Source organism: Oryza brachyantha, chromosome 2 (assembly GCF_000231095.2).
Source record: "Oryza brachyantha chromosome 2, ObraRS2, whole genome shotgun sequence".
Lineage (NCBI taxonomy): Eukaryota > Viridiplantae > Streptophyta > Magnoliopsida > Poales > Poaceae > Oryza > Oryza brachyantha.
This window is the reverse complement of record NC_023164.2, coordinates 21,408,708-21,431,090: the sequence shown is the minus strand read 5'-3', so window position 1 is coordinate 21,431,090 and position 22,383 is coordinate 21,408,708. Positions and strand designations below refer to the sequence as shown.

General features: G+C 41.9%; 1 protein-coding gene across 1 annotated transcript; it reads left to right on the top strand.

The window, feature by feature from the left end:
- The first annotated feature begins 4,015 nt into the window (after nucleotides 1-4,015).
- LOC102722930 (ABC transporter B family member 2-like) lies at nucleotides 4,016-12,671 on the top strand. The gene is made up of 10 exons (XM_006647657.3): nucleotides 4,016-4,331; nucleotides 4,467-4,521; nucleotides 4,639-4,814; nucleotides 8,321-8,521; nucleotides 8,615-8,874; nucleotides 8,973-9,899; nucleotides 9,974-10,634; nucleotides 10,736-10,983; nucleotides 11,064-11,476; nucleotides 11,578-12,671. The coding sequence occupies exons 1-10, from the start codon at nucleotides 4,047-4,049 to the stop codon at nucleotides 12,135-12,137; spliced, it is 3,786 nt and encodes a 1,261-aa protein (XP_006647720.1). The 5' UTR covers nucleotides 4,016-4,046; the 3' UTR covers nucleotides 12,138-12,671.
- Nucleotides 12,672-22,383: the final 9,712 nt, after the last annotated feature.

The following is a 22,383-nucleotide window of genomic DNA, read 5'->3' as shown; positions in this document are numbered from 1 at the left end:
CCTGTCGCCTTCAGGGCATGATCCTCCTCTCCCCATCTATCTCGTTCTCAACTGCATTTTCCTTCCACATTTAAACCACCCCTTTTTCCCCTTGTGGCCATTTAAGGCCTCGCATCGGTACATATCATTAAGGTCTTGTCTAGTTCCTAATTTTTTTTTAAAAAAATATTACATCAAATTTTTAAACACCTAAATAAAACATTAAATATAAATGAAGTTACGGAAGAAAGGTTGAGACGAATATTTTAAGCCTAATTAGTCAATGATTAGCCATAAGTGCTACAGTAACCAACATGTGCTAATGACGGATTAATTAAACTCAAAAGATTCGTTTCGTGGTTTCTAGGCTAGCCCTGAAATTCGTTTTTTCATTCGTGTCCGAAAACCCCTTCTAACATTCGGTCAAATATTTGATGTGACACTTCTCCCAAAAATTTTCTCAATCTAAATACCCCTTAAGTTCAAGTTGAATCTGCTCCGGTGTCAGATCAAGTGAAAATAAAGGCCTCTTGGCGTTTGCCCTGCTTCTGCATACAGAATTATGGACAGACCATGGCATGTGAGGCAGTATTTCTCATGCGTATGTGATACTGTTGAGTAGGGCAGGCTCCTGCTTGATCGGTTCAGTTTAGTTTTAGCATGCTCGATTCTTTGTAGTAACCCATGATAAAGTTAGGGGCCATTTCAGTTGCAAGAATGTCCCTCGTTCTGTTCTCAGACTATTTATGACCTCTGATGCAAAAAGTTGATCTCATCGCGATGAACCTAAGGTGTTGTTTAGATTGAAAAATTTTTTAGAAAAAGTGTCACGTTAAATGTTTGGCCGGATGTCGGAAGGGGCTTTCAGACACAAATGAAAAAACGAATTTCACGGCTAGCCTAGAAACCGCGAGACGAATCTTTTGAGCCTAATTAATTTATCATTAGCACATGTTGGTTACTGTAGCACTTATGGCTAATCATGTGCTAATTAGGCTCAAAAGATTCGTCTCAAGATTTCTTTCATAACTGTGTAATTAGTTTTTTGATTTATCTATGTTTAATGCTTTATTTAGATGTCTAAAAATTCAATATGATGTTTTTGAAAAAAGATTTAGGAACTAAACCAGGCCTAAAGTACCAATGCACCTTGCTACTAGTAGTGCCACTTTAGCCTTTTCTTCATGTTATCACCAGGTAACTTCATTGCACGACGTTGATGTTATACTGGAGAGACAAGGTAGGTCAAGGTGCGGGCTGAATGGCATCTCTTGATTTCGTGACCTACGGTGAATCAGTCAGGCCGCTTTCGTCCCCCTCCTTTAGCTAACTTATACCACTCGTTTTTCGCGTACACGTTTTCTAAACTACTAAATAATTTATTTTTTATAAAACTTTTCTATAGGAAAATTGTTTTAAAAAATCATATTAATATATTTTATATTTTTTTAATAATTAATAATTAATTAATCATGTACTAATCTATTATGTTTTCTGTGCCAGGGTAAGTTAACTTACCCATGCACCAACTAACGCGGCCTCAGTTCTGTTAGACCGTTACGGGTACAAGCGGCTGCAGAATGACATAACTGCAGCCCCGTCTTTTTCTTATTGTAAGTATAAATGAAAATTTTATTAATAATTAAAAAATATTGTACATATAAAAATTTTATGTATGTAGTTTTAATAATCTAAAAAGTAAATCATAGAAAATAAACTACAATAAAAACTATAGAGTAAACTCTAAATTTAAATTTTGACGTATAAGCATAAGTAAAAGTGAAACCATAATGCGTGTCCAGCCAATTCTGCTCAAATCTGACTCTTGACCAAATTGAAGATGAAATCAAAGCGCGCATTGTCCACTCATCGGTTTCCTAGCGCCCTGTTATACTATGTAAAATTGTTAATCTCATACTATTAACTGCCACAAGAAGCAAAGGGGTTCATTTTTGGGGGTTTTTAGGTAAAATGTCAAACAGGTTATTTACAAACAAAAAATAATTCATGATAAAACTTTTATATATGTGTTCTTATTAATCTAAAAACAAATTACGATAAAAAAATTTAAAGTCAACTATAAATTAAAAATTAAAAATTTAACTTTTGGCTTTATCAACCTCAGCGTCAGCAATGTGAAAAGACTAGAGTTCCACTCCGTTACTCCGTACCAGTACTGCTTGCCGTCAATCCAGTAAACTCACGGCAGTTACCGTACTTAATTGCTTGCTGCCAATGCATTGATCTCTCGAGTCAAATCCAACAACAGCATTTGGACAAACGCTCTTTACTGCAGCACTTAACTTGCCCAGCACCAGCAGCGGGCCAGCACCCATCGAGCCAAGCGGCTGCTCTCGCACTAGGCGAATCTCAAACCTCGCACGCCACATTAACCACCTAACCAACCAACCCCATCCGATCGATCTGACCCCCGCAGGCCGCATTCTTTACCCTCTCTTCTCAAACTAGTTCCGTGTGTTTATTTAGTTGCTAAGTGATATATTTAAAAATTTATGCGAGAGTTGTGTCTCAATTTTCCTAACAAGTGATATCAAAGTCAGAATTTAACATGAAAAATCTCTCTAAGATAGAGAAAAAAAACCACGAAAGACAAATCCACTAATAACGGTATGAGATTACACGTACAAGAGTGGTCTATATTTATAGGCATTAAATAGGACTAGTTAGGACCAGTACTACAACTAAAATCAAAATATTTGAGGCATAACATAACAATTTATTAAAAAAACTATTTTAAAATTTGTATCTTTAAGTTTTTATAACTAATAATTAATCAAGGAGACACCTATTGGTCATTGCTAAAAAAAAAACTTAATCCATCAATCAAATATGTTAGAGGTTCAAGGGGTGTTTAGTCGGAGAAATTAAAATTTTTTGGATTGTCACATCAGATATTTGACCGGATGTCGGAAGAGGTTTTGGACACGAATGAAAAACCGAATTTCACGGCTCGCCTAGAAACCGCGAGACGAATCTTTTGAGCCTAATTAATCCATCATTAGCGCATGTGGGTTACTGTAACATTTACGGATAATCATGGGTTAATTAGGCTCAAAAGATTCATCTCACAATTTCTTATATAACTGTGCAATTAGTTTTTCGTTTCATCTATATTTAATGCTCTATTTAGGTGTCTAAATATTCGATGTGATGTTTTTGGAAAAAAATTTAAGAACTAATGGGCTGTTTGGGACAAGGGGCTAAACTTTAGCCCCATGTCCCATCGAATGTGTAGACAATAATAGTAAGCGTAGACTATTAATAAAAACTCATCCATAATCTTGGGCTAATTCGCGAGACGAATCTAATAAGTCTAATTAATCCATAATTAACCTATGTGATGCTACAGTAAACATGCTCTAATTATGAATTAATTAGGCTTTAAAAAATCATCTCGTGGATTAACACTTATTTATAAAATTAGTTTTTTTATTAGTCTATGTTTAATACTTCAAATTAATGTCTAAACATTCGATGTGACATGGGGCTAAAAAGTTTAGCCCCATCTAAACAACCCCTAAACATGGCCTCGAATTGAATTCAAGAAAACAAATAAAGTAGCATGTGAACAAGCATAAATTTTGAAACAAATCTAATGGACAAAAAAGTTGATTGATAGATAAAAGTTCTCAAACGATTGACAAATAGCAAACCTGATTAATTAATTATGCACTAATCTATTGATATATTTTATGTGCCAATTACTAAAACAAATAACACGGCCGCAGTCTTGCTGATCAGTTGCTCTACCACCACGCGACGCGGCCGGGCTGCTTGCTGCCACGGCTAAAAGTTTCGGGGCACGTTTACGGCCACCATTCCAACGGCAGCCGAGTGAAGTCAGCAAGACGAGCTGTGTAGTTGTAGTCTTTAAAGCCGCGCGCGCGGCCACCTCGCTCCCCCTCACGCAGGCGCCCGGCGTCTTGGGCTCACTCACACAAACGCGATATCGATCGTCGAACCAGCACGCCGCCGGCCTCGATCGGTCATCACGTTGTTGTTGGGGGGGGGGGGGGGGGGGGGACTTTGGAGTGGCTAGAACGAAGATGAGCTCGCCGGTGCATGGCGAGCAGGATCATCGTCGGAGCGGCGGCGGTGACAAGAAGGCGGCGGGGGAGAAGGAAGCGGCGGTGAAGGCGGAGAAGGTGCCGTTCCTGAAGCTGTTCTCGTTCGCCGACCGCTGGGACTACGTGCTGATGGCGATGGGTTCGCTGGGCGCGTGCGCGCACGGCGCCTCCGTGCCCGTCTTCTTCATCTTCTTCGGCAAGCTCATCAACATCATCGGCCTCGCCTACCTTTTCCCCACCACCGTCTCCGGCCGCGTCGCCAAGGTAACATATACGCACCTCGATCCATCCACCCATTCACAGCCTCCTTTTCTCCATTGTCTCGGACGAGCATATGTACTGCACCGTGCATGTCACGATCTCTGTTCGCTTACTTTGCATCGTGCGCCGTGGACGCAGTACTCGCTGGACTTCGTGTACCTCGGCGTCGTCATACTCTTCTCGTCGTGGACCGGTACGTGTATACGTCCTGATGCACACATAGATCCCGACACGCAGCAGTGCGTGCGTGCATGCGTCCATCCATGCGCGGTGGTACGTGGTAATTGATCGGTGGCTCGCATGCGTGCAGAGGTGGCTTGCTGGATGCACACCGGGGAGCGACAGGCCGCGAAGATGCGCCAGGCGTACCTCCGGTCGATGCTCGACCAGGACATCGCCGTCTTCGACACCGAGGCCTCCACCGGCGAGGTCATCAACGCCATCACCAGCGACATCCTCGTCGTCCAGGACGCCATCTCCGAGAAGGTACACACATACTGACATACATACACACACACACAAGCACCCTTAACATCACCATGCACGCACGCCACGGGCGTGTAACAAACATGCAACCCGCGCGCGCTGCCTTTTTTTTTCCTCCCGCCGGCCGGGCCGCGCGCTGCATACGCACGCCATTGGCGCACACACAGAGCGTTTTCACGTGAAGCGGAAGGGGAAAAGCGAGCGACCGGAGATTCGGCGAGGAAGAGATTAACGCCGGTAGGCAGGGAGAGGAGAGGAGGACGGCCCCGGTGAGGAGTCGATAGGCCGGCAGGGCGGCGCCGGGAAGTTATTAGGGTTGGTGAGGGGCATTGAAGGCGTTGCGGGTGCAGTAGATCGTTCACAGCCTTCGCCACCTCGCTGGCCTGCTCAACTCTGGAGTTACTGCGAAACAGTAGCAGGAGTAGAGTACGCATACTCTTCGATCGATTCGAGTTAACTGTGTTTGAATTCAGCTCTAGCTAGCTAGTGGTAGTAGCTATTGGGATCCATCGGTATTCAATCCAATAGCTCGAATCCACCCAATGGATCCCGTACGTAGGTTTGTCCAATCTTAACGTTAGCTCCGTTTGAGTCGAGGAGGGTTATTGTCCCACGATATATTTATAAATAAAAATTAATTTATAAATAAACTTTTATATATAAATTCTTAGTGAAATAAAAGTTAAGGCTAAAAAATTTTTTGTATGTGAAGTGTTGCAGTAATTTGCCGTAATGCGTTAGGCGTTTAGACGATTTGTTTAATTTTGCCCATCGATTTTTCGATGTGATTTTCTTTGTCGATCCAATCATAATGCTACTGGACATCTACCCGAATTAATGACCGGTAGCATGCATGCCATGTGGCTCTGTGGATCCCCTTGTGTTACAACGGGGTATATAATAGAATAAGAGAAAACCGAAAAAGGTGAATATTATAAATTATCTCAGTCCTGTTTTGGAGTGGATAACTTTTTTACTTTTACGAGAACTTAGCTAGTTGATAGTTTGGTTCCATAATGCTTGTTTTTTTTGATAAGTCAAATTTTTAGAACTTTAAATAAGAATAACAACTTAAAAACTACTCCCTCCATATTTTTTTATATAACACCGTTGATTTTTGAATCTACGTTTGACCGTTCGTCTTATTTCAAAATTTATATCTAAACCTGCAAAATTATAAAGCATACTTAAAGTTTCTATAATAATAAATCATATTATAACAAAATAATTAATAATTATATTTTTTGAATAAGATGAAAGATCAAACGCAAATTTAAAAGTCAACGGCGTCATATAAAAAAATATGGAGGGGGTATTTACTTTAGAAGCATGATATTATATGTATAGATTAATCTTGAAATATATTTCAATAAAATAATATGTTTGTTGATAGTTATATATATTGTAGTATAAAATAGTGTTGAAAGGATTTAGAAGACCGTGAAGGAAATATTAAAATCCTATAAAAAGATACGGGTAATTTCTGTAGGATTGTAGTAGCAGTTCATTTCGCTTAAAGATCATTTTAAATCCATCTGTTTCAAAAGAGTGAAACGTGTAATGAATTGTATACCCATCAACTATAGCATCTGCATGTACGTTTGATCTGGCTCATTTTTGTGCCACTTGTAAACGATGCAGGCTCAATTTTGTTCCGGTTGAAAACAATATGAAAATTAGCCAAGGAAAACAGTGCTATCAATACTGTGCCTCATCATCCTATCATAAACATTAAAGCGATATTTGTAGTACGTAGGTAGGGGTTCTTTTTCCCCTGAAGTAGTTGTAGCATATTCTACATCTCTACATATAAAACGCACATGTATGTACGTTTACTGTACTATCGCTGAGATATAAATGAGTCTTGGTGACAATAATCTCAGGATTGACATAAATCACGCAATAAATGGTTGTCTTCAGCCACCGTCTATTTCGATAGAGGCTAGCAGCCTGCCATATGGCACGGCATACACTACAATTCTAGGTATATCAAGTGGTTATTTAAGGGATATGATACTCCGTTGCACTATTTTTTTTTTTTGCGACCACTCCAGCGTATGGAGCCAGCTATGTTAGCGACCAAATCACGATCGAGATCATTACTCCAGTTCCACTGGAGTACTGGACATTGCCACATTGGTATTTGTTTCGGTAACCTTAACTTTCCAAATATGAGCAATAGGCGAGAACGCTGAGATGCATGAACTTGTCTTTTCGGAGACATACTTCTTCAGTTATGAAAAAAGATACTTTGATAGGAAGTGGCTGACTCCGATGTATTTTACTGATAGTAGAATTCAGTCTATACTGTTGATCTACTTTTATCCTATGACTATGATTAAGAAATTTTAAAGGGTAATATCGTCCTTTTTATTGTGATCTTTATTGAAAAAAATAAAATTACAAAATATTATTAGTCAAGTAATTACCAACATACACAGTACCTTTTTCTACTGATAGTATAATAGTACAAGTAAAATGCATCGGAGAGTTACCCTGATAGCAAAGGCTAACTACTATTCCCTCCATCCTTCCGTCCTATAATAACTATAACTTAGTTTAAATTTAAACTAGAAATATGTGCTTATTATTAGCGGTAGGTTTCGACTTCTTTGAAATAACCATTGTTTTATCTTTCAAGCATGGTCTTTTTCATTCAAGCTGCGAAGTGCATTCATTTTCTGGGGTCTCCTAAATCAGCATGTGAATGCTAGTTTGTGATGTAGTAACACAGTTGCGGTTAGACCTGATACTAGGAAGGGTATTAAATAACCCAAGAAATATACGTGGGTTCCACATATAGAAATGAATCAAAATTTACATAAAGATGCTCTTATAAATAATAACTCATTCCAACAAATTTTAAACAAATCTAAGAATTTTTATAGTATGAAAATAAGTTTATAAATTTTATATTTGAGTTTATACATACTAAATAAGTATGAATAAAGTGGATAAAATAGGTAATGTCGTGCCTGTACCCAGAATTATAATGAGTAATTATTCTTTACCAATATCTTACCCAAATGACATGGGTATGAATATAGGGGTGTGTAATGAATGGTGGCAGCTCTAGCCTCTAGGTACTTAGAGCAATAAGCATCTTGTTTGTTCTTTGTACAACTGTACTGCTGGTGGAACACTTGCACCAGATGGAGCTTGCTTTCTGGCACGGTGGGGACAAAAATGAGATAGAATGCAAAAGTTATTCGGAGGAGGTGATAATTTAGCTCACTTCCTAGTTTGAACGGCCCAGTTCACTAAAGAGGTTGCACGCCTATTTGACAGAACTTGAGGCCCAAAATATAAGCCCAAAACTGGCCCATATTCTGAAGCCCAGTAGGCTCAATTCGAAATCCCCAAATCGAAGAGTGCCGCCGGCGACGACGCCGTCGCCAAGATTCTCCACGGTGCACGGCGACGACCAATCCATTGCACTATCAAGTGTGTGCAGTGTGCTTGCATTTTTGCTGACGAAGCGCGGTGTTGTTCATGGCGCGTTGCAGGTGGGCAACTTCATGCACTACATCAGCCGGTTCCTTGCTGGCTTCGCCATCGGCTTCTCGCAGGTCTGGCAGATCAGCCTCGTCACCCTCGCCATCGTCCCGCTCATCGCCATCGCCGGAGGCATCTACGCCTACGTCACCATCGGCCTCATGGCGCGCGTCCGCAAGTCCTACGTCAAGGCCGGCGAGATCGCAGAGGAGGTCGGTCGCTCGATCATGCCTTAATTCCCTTCGATTTTCCGATCGACCACGCGTGTGCTGTTCGAGGGCGTACTGACGCCCGCCGCGGTGCAGGTGATCGGCAACGTGCGGACGGTGCAGGCGTTCGTCGGCGAGGAGAAGGCGGTGAGGTCGTACCGGGAGGCGTTGCTGAGGACGTACAAGTACGGCAAGAGGGGCGGCCTCGCCAAAGGGCTCGGCCTCGGGTCCATGCACTCGGTGCTCTTCCTCTCCTGGGCGCTGCTCGTCTGGTTCACCAGCGTCGTCGTCCACAAGAACATCTCAAACGGCGGCGAGTCGTTCACAACCATGCTCAACGTCGTCATCGCCGGCCTGTGAGTGTATACATCAGCCATTAGACTATTGGGGATTCCACGGCCATGTCGCCCGTTCATGATTGGCCAATGCTTTGGAATGTGTATCGTGCATGCAGCTCCCTCGGCCAGGCGGCGCCGAACATATCGACGTTCCTCCGGGCGAGGACGGCGGCGTACCCGATCTTCCAGATGATCGAGAGGAGCACCGTCAATAAGGCGAGCTCCAAGGTGGGACGCACGCTGCCGGCGGTCGACGGCCACATCCAGTTCCGCGACGTGCGCTTCGCGTACCCGTCCCGCCCGGACGTCGTCATCCTCGACAGGTTCAGCCTGGACTTCCCGGCGGGCAAGATCGTCGCGCTCGTCGGCGGCAGTGGCTCCGGAAAGAGCACCGTCGTCTCGCTCATCGAGCGGTTCTACGAGCCTCTCACCGGCGCGATACTCCTCGACGGCCACGACATCAAGGACCTCGACGTGAAGTGGCTTCGCCAGCAGATTGGCCTCGTCAACCAGGAGCCGGCGCTGTTCGCGACGAGCATCCGGGAGAACATACTCTACGGCAAGGGCGACGCCACCATGGACGAGATCAACCACGTGGCGAAGCTGTCGGAGGCGATCACCTTCATCAACCACCTCCCCGACCGGTACGAGACGCAGGTCGGCGAACGCGGGATACAGCTCTCCGGCGGGCAGAAGCAGCGCATCGCGATCTCGAGGGCGATACTGAAGAACCCGTCGATACTTCTCCTCGACGAGGCGACGAGCGCGCTCGACGCCGAGTCCGAGAAGAGCGTGCAGGAGGCGCTGGACCGCGTCATGGTCGGCCGCACCACCGTGGTGATCGCGCACCGGCTATCCACCATCAGGAACGCCGACACGATCGCCGTCGTGGACAGCGGCAGGATCGTCGAGACCGGCACGCACGAGCAGCTGATGGCGAACCCTCGCAGCGCCTACGCCTCGCTGATCCAACTGCAGGAAGCGGCTCAGCTCCAGAGCAAGCAATCTTTGTCGGACAGCGCCAGCATCAGCCGACCACTAAGGTATGTCAAAATTTCAACTTCCAAGTGGTGGTCACCGCGAGCTAAATGATCATGGCTTCCTTACTAATTGCTAGCTCCAAGTATTCGAGGGAGCTGTCGAGGACGAGCATGGGTGGGAGCTTCCGCTCCGAGAAGGAGTCGGTCAGCCGGTACGGCGGCACCGTGGAGGCGCACGAGGAAGGGCACAAGAGGAAGCCTGTGTCGATGAAGAAGCTCTACTCCATGATACGGCCGGACTGGTTCTTCGGCGTGTCGGGCACCATCAGCGCGTTCGTCGCCGGCTCCCAGATGCCGCTGTTCGCGCTCGGCGTCACGCAGGCGCTGGTGTCCTACTACATGGGGTGGGAGACGACGAGGCGGGAGGTGCGGAAGATCGCCGTGCTCTTCTGCTGCGGCGCGGTGCTCACCGTGGTGTTCCACGCGATCGAGCACCTCAGCTTCGGCATCATGGGGGAGCGGCTCACGCTGCGCGTCCGGGAGAGGATGTTCGCGGCCATCCTCCGGAACGAGATCGGGTGGTTCGACGACACCAGCCACACGAGCTCGATGCTGTCGTCGCGGCTCGAGACGGACGCCACGCTCGTGCGCACCATCGTCGTCGACCGCTCCACCATCCTTCTGCAGAACGTCGGCATGATCGTGACGTCGCTCATCATCGCCTTCATCATCAACTGGCGGATCACGCTCGTCGTTCTCGCCACCTATCCACTCATGGTCAGCGGCCACATCAGCGAGGTACGCACTAACGGCTAACGCACACGGAATTTTGTTAGATGACCATGCGATTCCTTGCTGAATCTCGATCAAATTCACAATCTTGATTCGTGATGCAACAGAAAATGTTCATGAAAGGATACGGGGGCAACCTTGGCAAGTCGTATCTGAAAGCCAACATGCTGGCCGCGGAGGCGGTGAGCAACATCCGGACGGTGGCAGCCTTCTGCGCCGAGGAGAAGGTGATAAAGCTCTACGCCGACGAGCTGAAGGAGCCGGCGAAGCGGTCATTCCGGCGAGGCCAGGGCGCCGGCCTCTTCTATGGAGTCTCACAGTTCTTCCTCTTCTCTTCCTACGCATTGGCATTATGGTCAGTGCTATGGAACGCAGTAAATTCACTCCAAAATTGTGTTCAGTAGTAACATTTGAAAGCTTTTAATTGGAATTCAGGTATGGTTCAGAGCTGATGAGCAAGGAGCTGGCCAGCTTCAAGTCGGTTATGAAGTCCTTCATGGTGCTGATAGTGACGGCGCTGGCCATGGGGGAGACGCTGGCGATGGCGCCGGACATCATCAAGGGGAACCAGATGGTGTCCTCCGTGTTCGAGATCCTGGACAGGAAGACCGACGTCCTGATCGACGCCGGCAACGACATAAAGAGAGTCGAGGGCGTGATCGAGCTGCGGGGCGTCGAGTTCCGGTACCCGGCGAGGCCCGAGGTGGTCGTGTTCAAAGGCCTCGACCTCCTTATGAAGGCCGGCAAGAGCATGGCGCTCGTGGGGATGAGCGGCTCCGGCAAGAGCACCGTCCTGTCGCTCATCCTCCGCTTCTACGACCCCATCGCCGGGAAAGTCTTGATCGACGGTATCTCCTGCACAAAGATGACAGCTTCAGTGACGAATTGCTCTGCATCGTGAGGGGAAAAAAAATCTCAAAGCCGTGTGGCGTTGATGCGTTTGTCGCAGGGAGGGACGTCAGGAAGGTGAAGCTCAAGTCGCTGAGGAAGCACATTGGCCTCGTGCAGCAAGAGCCGGCGCTGTTCGCGACGACGATCTACGAGAACATCCTCTACGGGAAGGACGGCGCGACGGAGGCGGAGGTGATCGACGCGGCGAAGCTGGCGAACGCGCACTCCTTCATCAGCGCGCTCCCGGAGGGCTACCAGACCAAGGTCGGGGAGCGCGGGGTGCAGCTCTCCGGCGGACAGAGGCAGCGCATCGCCATCGCGCGCGCCATCGTCAAGGACCCGGCCATCCTGCTCCTGGACGAGGCGACGAGCGCGCTGGACGTGGAGTCGGAGCGCGTCGTGCAGCAGGCGCTGGACAGGGTGATGCGGAACCGGACCACCGTCATGGTGGCTCACCGGCTGTCCACGATCAAGAACGCCGACGTCATCTCGGTGCTGCAGGACGGCAAGATCATCGAGCAGGGAGCCCACCAGCAGCTCATCGAGAACAGGAGCGGCGCCTACCACAAGCTCGTCAGCTTGCAGCAACAGCAGCAGGAGCAGCTGCAGAGGCATTGATCTCATCTCTCTGAAGATTGAAGAAGCCTGTGCTTTCGTAATGGTTTTTTCTAAGTACATGGAATCAAAGAAAAATCTGTGCGCTACCATTCTTTTTTTTCCAATGTAAAGCGAGGGTTCAGAGTTACGTGCCAAGAGAGAGTATTGGATTTGTTTCTCTTTTGGGACTGTCCTCTATTTAAAAGCTGACTGACTTTTCACTTAAATGTCAGTCGATTTTTTTTGGTGAGTTACTATAGTTTTGGGCCTTTTGGTCTAGAAAAGAAAGTCTGGGCTCAGTATGCGCTCTCTCTCAAGTACGAGCTTTTGGTGTTTTTTTGGGCCTTTTGGTCTAGAAAAAGAAAGTCTGGGCTCAGTATGCGCTCTCTTAAGTACGAGCTTTTGGTGTTTTTTTTTTGGCTTTGTTTTTTTCTTTGGTTTAGCTTCTGGCTTAATCAAAACACGTTGAAGGATCTCCACCTCAGTGGGAGCTTTTTTGGGCTTTATTTTTTGCTCTGAGGTCCGGTAGCACTATTGGGTTTAGTTTTTATAGTCATTTGTCTTTTAGTTTATGCTATTTTTTTTCTTATGATTAAGCTAGGATTTGGTTCCATTGAATTTCCAAGATAACTTTTTGTTTCGTTCAATTGACTTTGTCTTTCTATCCAAATTGTTTGAAACACACACAATTAAAATTATTATGAACACTTAGGATAATAGATATTCACCAAATCCTGACCATGTTAAAACAGATCTGAATACAAAATGAGCTAATTGTTCTACGCAAGGCTCTGCTCAGTCCAACATCTCTTCACATATAAAAATATCCATCATATCCACAATGGCCACCATAGAATCCGAGTACTTAGTGAATTAACAATAGTTACAAAATTTATAATCCAAACACCAATATTTTCCTCCGGCTTTCATATCATCTTATCCATCGATTCGATGATGATAGTATGCTCATCGGCAAATGTTCTTCATCACCGGTTAGTAGTGTAGGAGGTTGCCATTCTACAAAAATACACCAGTGCAACAAGATGTTATTGTTAACAACTTCAGTCAATATCAAATATAACATAGAAATATTTCCAAGCAAAAATAATGCAATTAATTCTAGTCCCAAGAAAACTGCAGTGAAAGCCATGAATAGAGTAACAGAACAATCCATTACAAAGATCTGTAGTTAATTCGTGTGATTTGCTTACTACTTATAGATATATAACTTGCATATCACTAGGCAGTGCAAGTCTAGGATAAGAACTATGCAATTAAAGTTGTAGATACTTGAAAATAAGGGGTTTTAGAGATAACTAAAATTGCAACTCTAGTTGCCTACTAAAATTTGATTCATATGTTCGAGAGTTGCACATGAATAGTGCTTGGTGACAAACAAAAAGGAACAGAACTAGTAAAAAAATAATCTTCACCTAAGCTAGACTTATAAAAACTATGGTAGCGCATAATATACGGTGCAGTTGCATTTCATTTATGCTAAATTTGCATATTTCAGCATTATGCAACTATATGTTAAGCTATATGCAATTTTAATATACATATTGTGCAAGTATAGGTGGTTGGTATTAAGAAATAGAAACCAGAGAGCTAGTAAATAACAAAAATAAGATCAAATTTTGACAGAGAAAAAAATCTCAACCTGAAAAAATTACCCACCTAATGTAAGTAGTGTTATGATAAATAAAGCTACGGCTGTAATATTAAGCAGTTGATAAAACAATCTTCGTACAAAAAGAATACAGACTTTTCCAGAAATTATAGCGATGCAAAAAAGCCATGATGCACCATGTTCTAGCAAAAAAATGTTACTACAAATTTTGTGAACCAAGGTACAGAGTAATTGAGAATTACATCCAACTTCTTTAAATCCATAAGTCTCATGCCATAACAACATCTATGTGACGAACATGGAAAATCACATGCCATAAGGCCAAAAACACATCAAAATCCATATGCTATTTACCCCCATCCACTTTGGGCAACCACTCCCAATCTCCCATCTCATAAAAACACAAGCAGAAGGAAAAAAATCTCATGACTCAATGTGTATGGCCATGTAATTTTTGCTGCCAATCAAGCAACAGAAGGATACCATCAATTACTCAAAGGGATAAGAGAATAAAATAGAACAGAACTCCCATCGTTTCACTTTTTAGAGGAATAGCGAAAACGCTTTTTTGCAAACAAAAAATAATTTGCAGGTAAAATTATTATATACATATCAATAGCAACTCAAAAGCAAAATGTGTAAAACAAACCATGATGAAAAAAACATTAAATCAAGTCCAAAATTAAGTTCTAAAATTCAAATTTTGGTTTATAAGCAGTTGCAACTGCAAAACGATGGGAGCCTAAAATCCATCAATCAAATTGATTATACACCGTTAGATCAACATCTAAATGCATGTATATTGTTTGCACTAGTGAAAAAAATACTAAGTAAATAGTATGTTGCACTTCATTTATGATAAAGTTGCGCCTCATTTATACATAAGTTGCACATTTCCAATTATGCAAATATAGGTTAAGCTTTGTGCAAATTTAGCCTATATATCGTACAAGTATAAGTGATTGATGTAGAGTATGTAAAATTACCTATATATAGAGTGTGTAATTTATAGGTTGCACTTTCATAATGCTAAAGTTACTTATTTTATATTATGCAACTATCAGGGGCTATTTGTGCAAAAAAAATAGTGTACATAATGTACCATATATATAGTGTGACGACCAGTTACAAAAATTTACCGAAAATAAAAACACACAAATTTGTTTCATCGTTTGTCGTTAGGAAAGGTAAGTCAATTGACTAATATGGTGAAACATAGGATTATCTAAGTTATGTCCTAATCAAACGGACAAAGGGATCATGGTTTCACATGGCAAAAATTGTTGTTGCTAGCCTGCTACTTGGTGGTGGTACTGCATCAACACTATATCCGAGCTACCACAAACCAAGAACAAGAGGCAAGCTTACCTCAGTTTCAACAAAGGGATCACTAGTTTTTTATTAGCTTAAAAACAAGCAAGAAATGCATCCAACGCAGTTAGGAGCCAGTCAAATGAACCGTAAACTAGCAATGATTCCCCTATGAAAGGGGCCAATTTTGGCATGAAAAAACTATAAATTTTGTATCCAGGCCCAAGTGCCGAACACCCAGATGGGGATAAACTCACTAACCATGAAAATGGAGCAAAAATGCTCTCTGCGGAGATGCTAAAAAGATCAAATCAGCTCAAACCAACCAAAACCACCGCCCCCAACAAATTCGTCCACTAGCTCACGCAACCGAACCCACATAAACGAATCCAACCTCTTTTAGAGCTTTTAGAGCTTCACCCAATGACCCAACAAAACACTGCAACAAAAGTTTGAGTATTCAATCGTTACCCTCTAAAAAGGGTTCATCATTTGTCAAATACATAGAACCCGAATCTCAAAATGGCGCTTAGCAGGTACCAATAATTAGCAACCAAACTTACGCAAAATAATCCTTGCAGCAAGAGGGACAGGCAGATCCTGCACCTTAGCATTTCATAGTTGCAGAAATATTCAGAACATTAGCATGGCAAGCAAGCAGAAGCGAGGCACATATTTGAAAATGATAACTATAATAAAATGGGTAGTGCAATAGATTAGATAGAGCAAATATAAAAATGCACATTATTTCAACTCTAGTGACTATTACCATCTACTATCATGAGCTAAACAAATCATCAAGGGAGGGGGGAAAATCGTGAGTTTATATCACATTAATTTTATGGAGGAGCACATGTTGAGTTCTAGCCCAAAAATTGCCAAAAGTATCATGCTGATATCAATTACCAGGTAGGCTATTTGCTTTTCTCATAGATTCTGATAAGAAAATTAAACTTATTGCCACTTGCTTAGTCAAAATGCAGAACAGGATAAATTTATTTGCACATTAATATTTCTGTGATTTTAGCAAACCAAGTTGTGGTTACTATGAACAAGTAATTAGATGCTATCTCCAACTACTAACAAAAACCTTGAGAAAAACCTAGGTCATGCCCACTAAGAGTGAAAAATGCAAAACCAAAACCAAAACCAATAGACAATCCCATATACATGAATAGACAATCCCATATACACATATATATACCCTGCACCACCTTTGTCTGGTTCTCATTCGCAGAACCACGATCTCTCTCATGGAGTTGAGCACTGACCGATAGCAGCGAAAAGTGACGAAACTGAACCCACGGCCTCGATGTCGTTTACGATTTGCACAGAACGAACCAAGGAAATTTCAGTCAGATCTAAAGTAGAAGACACCACCCAAATCATGGTAAACTAAGACAAAATAAAAAATGCACGGAACTCATCAACGCTCCTCTGTAGCTGCTCCCTCACCCCCACACTGTAAAACCTCGAGCAAATCTGTAGCTAAATTTGTACATCACTAATATCAGCAATTGATACAACCAGTGGATGCAAATTTCATGGATAACGTAATTTTGAGAAATCAATATAACAACTGATGAGCTGCACAAAAATAAGTTGGTTGACAATACTAAAATTATATAAAAAAGATTACAAACACTTAATGACATGACAGACCTGAATGTGTTCTACTCGAAGGACACTCTATTTAGCTAAATGGAAAAATCATTGGGGGTATCGTTAAGGAAAAAATATAAAAGCCCAATTGACTGATCAAGTGAACAATATGATATTCTAGGTTATTCTAAAACTACCAACCAAAATCTATCATGGTTTCACCAGTCAACCAGAAAATTCTTACCGCTACTCAGGTGGCACTACATCAAAAACATAATATGCTTCCATATTTCCACAAACTTGAGGTAAAAAGCAAGAGCGGAACCAACAAAAAATGTTACTCAGCGAGGTTTATTGCTTAGTGACATCCAGATTACAGTGCCACGATATTTACTTGTGAAAAATATATCCAGTACCGCTTTAAAAGGCAACTATACCCCCTCCTGGAACTTGGTACATATCACAAAAAGCCCCCAATAACAATCACCCTAGAAAAGGAGTCTTGCTTCTGCTAACAGCACTATCTCAATACTATATATGCTAATACAATGTCACCATGCTTAGCAAAGAGGGGACAAACAGACACAAATGCTAAGCATACATGTTACACAGGTCACAAACTAACTTGATATGCTGAACAATGCCCCCAAATTAGAACTCAGTAGCTAGATCCATCTCAAGGGAGACACCGCATGAGTTGAGTAGTTCAACATGTACTGCTTCACGAAGCAGTGCTCCGCCCTGTGAGTTGTCTGTGACCAATTTATTCACCTCTTCACAAAATCATCCCCAAACCCACAACTATGGGGAGAACCAAACTGCATGAATCGCACATTTACCTCTTCACGAAAAGAGATCCAGGTATGCCCTCCCCCCAAGATGATGGAGATTCTAAAACTAACCGACGGAATCGCTAGCTGCTAGAGACATAACAAATCCACATAAAACCCTATCTCAAAATCCAAATCAGGCAGAGCAACAAAACAAATCTCCAAACTTACCAGGAGCATGGCGTCAGCACTCAGCCATACCTGAAGAATGACGTCGGCTGAGGAAGCTTGCGAATCGCGCTCCCCCCGTCCCTCCCGCTTCGGCAGACGAATCGCGCTCTCCCGCTTCGCCGGACGAATCGCCCCCGCTTCGCCTCCCTTCTGCCAAAATCGTCGGTGCTTCTAGATGAATCACGAGGCACACAGAAAAAGCATCGGTGGAAGTAGAACGAATTGCTCCTTGTCACCTCTCTTCTGCCAGATTCGTCGATGCTTCCAGATGAATCACGAGGCACAGAAAAAGCATCGGTGGAAGCAAATGTGATACAGCAAAAAATTCCCCATGTCGGCTTGTTCGAGGTGGATTTTTATGTGGCCGCCGGTCACTATTCTCAAAACTCACAGCCCAACAAAGCCCAGAAAAGAATTAGTGTTGCTTGCCATCGGACCCCGCAGCCCAAAACAAAATTAACGTTGGTTCAGAATGGACGGTTGCTACAATCAACTGACACATATCAGAAATGGCAGTCGGCTGTCAAATAGCAAAAGTGTTCTCTTTTCCTATACAAGTTAAACAGCTGAATTTAGTAGATACGCGTTGATTACATATGCAGATTCGTGGCAAATGGTTAATCTCCGAGTTCTATGGGTCCACTTAGTGATCAAATGTTTGAAAATTTAATTCCATCAATCAACTCCGGTCACTACTGTTGGATGATAATTTGAAGACGTATACCCAAATTAAAAAGTCATGAGAGGTACCAAATTTTATATAGAAAACAGTGGTACCTCATGCTACCTCCTCAAGGAGGGTAAAATTGCTCAAAAGTCATACACGCCCTCTCCCATGTATTGCGCACGTGTTTGACAGAAAAACAAAAAAATCAAACGTTTGATTAATAGCAAAAGTGGAGTTCTACTATCATATCGTTTATACTTGTTGTTCGTAGAAACAAACTAGCGTGCCGGGTCAGGACAATGCGAAAGTTCAATTTACAATTTGACTCGTTTCGATTTTGTTTCCAGAAAAAAGTGTATCCAGATCAAATTTGAAACGAACTCCCACCCTTCGAGAGACTCGGAGAGCTCGTGTGGCAAGGCCCAAATTCTGGCCCTATCCCTCAAGACGGGCCGTAAATTTGAAGTAATTTGTTGGGCCGTATTGAGGGATTACGAAACAAGACTTAAAGAGGTCTTTGTCCACCGGCCCATATAAATTATCTGTATGTTCCATATTAAAAGATGTATTTATCCTAATTAGATTAATCTATAAATCAATGAATACGTTTTATATATGTGTTTCATTTGTATTCATATAGATTTAGAGAGAATCATAACATCTTATAACATGAAACAAAGATAATATTCTCCATGTTCCACATTATAAAATTTTCTGGTATTGTCTAGATTTATTTATATGCTAATTAATCTAGACACATATATAAAAACATATACATTGATATACTAATGAATATAGGCAAACTTAAAAAGTGATTCGTGCATCTCAAATAAACTAATTATGCTCTTTTTTGAGGATTAATGTTAAGCTGAGAAATGTTTATAATTTATTAAAATAAGAAATTATGAAAAAAAAGTAAATAGGAAATATTATGATGGGCCGTCTAAAAAAGAGTAGGTAGGTAGAGAAGTGTTGTATTTTTCGGACAAATTTGAATCCTAGTATTAATTAACTACAACGTGTATTTTAAGGTGGAAGGAGGACATCTATAACATAGGCTTACAAGTCCAAAACATGCCCAGAAGGCCAGAACAGAAGAATAAAAAAAAAATCACAGAGAAAAACCGAGGAGAAAAGGGGGGTGAAAAGGCCCAGGGAAATTTCCAAGGGGCGATAAGATGCTTCAGAAGGAATATGGTACCACTACGGCAGGCAGCATTAGATGATACATTTGTACCGATGTTTCCCTAGTTCACAGCTGGATCTCACCGCTTTCACTTTCGTCTTAAGATAGCTTTCTACTTCTATTGTTGGCATATTCCTCACTTGATGCTAAAAATATGCCATAGTTCAGCATCCTTAGAAATCACAGATAAAAAAAAAACGTCCCCTACAGGGATTTTGATCTCGATGGCAGTCCTATGCATCAGTCTCATCCATTGAGATTGTCTATGTATGATATATGAAAATCAGGATGGAAAGAGAAAAAAAAACACTTCGCTTATTCGGATAATGGAAACAAAAATTACATGGCACTCACTCTGGTGAAAAAATATATTATTTAGGACATGATTTAAAAAAATTAAAACTCTAATTATCAATAATTTCTTAAATAACCACACATACGGATAGGAATAATCATAATCGAATGCCGAAAGCGGGGGAATGGTGGGGTTACTGAGTTGCTGAAGTGCAGCTGCTCGCCAGCTTCTCTGCCCATGTGCTTTATATTAAGCCATTAAGGACTGGCCCTTACTAGCTCAGGAATGTTTTGGTCCAATTCATAATGACACTACTGGCGCGTTCGCGAGTGACGACTAAGGCTAGCTTTTTTTTTTACTGTGCATAAACTTTTTAAATTGTTAAATATTATATTTTTAAAAAACAACATGAAAGTTGTAAAAAAATCAAATTAATTTATTGTCGAAGTTTGTAATAACTAATAGTCAATTAATCATGTGCTAATAGTTTTTTTTATTTTATGTGCATAACTAGCCTAATTGGTACAGGCAGCTGCGAATGCGGCCTGCTTCTGCCTTTAAATGTATGGGATTATGTATTTGCCCAAATCTATCAATAACTTTTTCACATTAAAAACAGGGTATAGCCATAAGAAAATACATGGAACGTCACTCACCTTTTTTTTATGATTTGCACCGAGTTTGGACCGTTACCGGTACTCAGTTTAGACAAAGATAAGTGCTTATGTCAATCTTAATGAAAGTTTTATGTGTAATAAATAGAGTGCTATGTGAATATTTTTGATGATGTGGCAAAGTTTTAATGAAGAGGTAGATGAAATGAGTTTCATGTGGATGAAACCTTCTATGCACTCTGTTACCTAGATAACTTGTGTCTTGCATGTAATCTAGGAAACAACGATAGATGAAACTATGCATTGAGATTTAGATGTTTTATTATAGTTTCAAACTTTTTAGATTACATGTCACTTTAGGTAATCGTGTCCATGAAACTTGCATTGAGGATGACCTTATACGCTGAAAATATAAAATCTAGCATAAAAAATTGTGAACCGTGTTCCCGAGAAACCCTCTCCACTAACGCAGCTCCACCCTGCATTTAAGAACGGATGTAATACAGTAGTTTGCTCTGAAAATCTTCGGCCTCATAAAATCAAGTGATTTCCAATTTCCAGCAGTTCCGGTCGAATTTTGTCTGAATCCATGCTTGCTTTGCAACAGCAGCCACAGAAGCCGTTACTTCTGTCTGCTTAGGCCCCAGGAGCCACAGGACTGCCTACATGATTACGAAACAACCCTGTCCAAGCAGTTTCTTTACATTCAGCTCCGTTTCTCGTACACAAACAATAGCTTCCGACAACTGCTAATCATGCAGCAAGGCATCTTATTGCTTGCAACTACTACCTGATTAGCCTGAAATCTCTCTTTGTCCGAATACTGAAAAAACATGGGCCATCCCCATCCAGCAGCAGTTGGGATCAACTGCAAGATGAAGCAACAGCAAAGCCTTATTGCGAGAATCCATAACGGCAGTAGGTTGCCATGGAAAGCAGGCTTGAACATTTGATTTTACCTCTAACTTTCTGCTCCAAACAAAACTTGGAGGGGGTGAGGAGGGTTCCCAAAACCGTCCCTCCCGTCCGTGTCGTGGCACTGTAGAGCCACGGTTATCGCACGGTAACCGCGTACACCGCAAAAACCGTAACAAATTTGAATGTAAAAAATTTAAATTTAAAATCTACTGTTACCGCGTGATTTTGGGTCAAAATCGTGCGGTTTCAACCAAAAACTGCGGCTAGTATAATCTGACAGATAGATACAAATTAATTTTGAAAACAAATTGTAAAAATACAAAAAAAATAGTACGTAACTATATTTGTGACATTTAGGACATGTTTTAAGGGGAAAAAAAGAAAATTTTAACATGACTTTTTTTAAAAATTCTTAACAAATTTTGACATCACAAGTATACTTACAATCAAATATTACGTATAATTGTATGAAACTAATACATGTTTACAAATATGTGGCTACATCAGTACATATATAATTTACCTTAGTATGGGTACTAAAAATTAACAAAAAGGCTACAATAAAATATTATCAGCTATCTACATCACAAATAGCTAACGGAATAAAAAATATGCCTCATGTATCAAGTATCAATCAATTAAATGTTGCAAACATTCAAATATGTATCTCATATATCAAATACATATTTAACTAGTGCTACGAAGTGTGAACAATACCGTTTTTTATTTTACCCAACCATTTTTCGGTATTGGATTTCTATTCATTCGTAAATTTAGTTTTTTCATCATTTTTTTCACCAAACATCGTTACAAATCAATCTCTACATCATATTTTTTCCACAAATTTTCTTAAATTTTTTAAATTCGGATCAATTTCGTATGGGCAAACCGCGGCATACCGAAGCCATGCCCCGGTGTAACCGCGGTTTGGGGAACCTGGTGAAGCTTATTTGCGAATGAAAAATGATTTGTAAATAAAACTTTTATATTCGTATTCATAGCAATCTAAAAACCAAGCAATAAAATAAGAGCAATTTTACCAT

Coding starts and splice junctions, on each gene's coding strand:
- LOC102722930 (XM_006647657.3), top strand. CDS start 4,047: ATGAGCTCGCCGGTGCATGGCGAGCAGGATCATCGTCGGAGCGGCGGC. Junction 4,815..8,320: donor AGGACGCCATCTCCGAGAAG/GTACACACATAC, acceptor GGCGCGTTGCAG/GTGGGCAACTTCATGCACTA. Junction 11,477..11,577: donor CGGGAAAGTCTTGATCGACG/GTATCTCCTGCA, acceptor CGTTTGTCGCAG/GGAGGGACGTCAGGAAGGTG.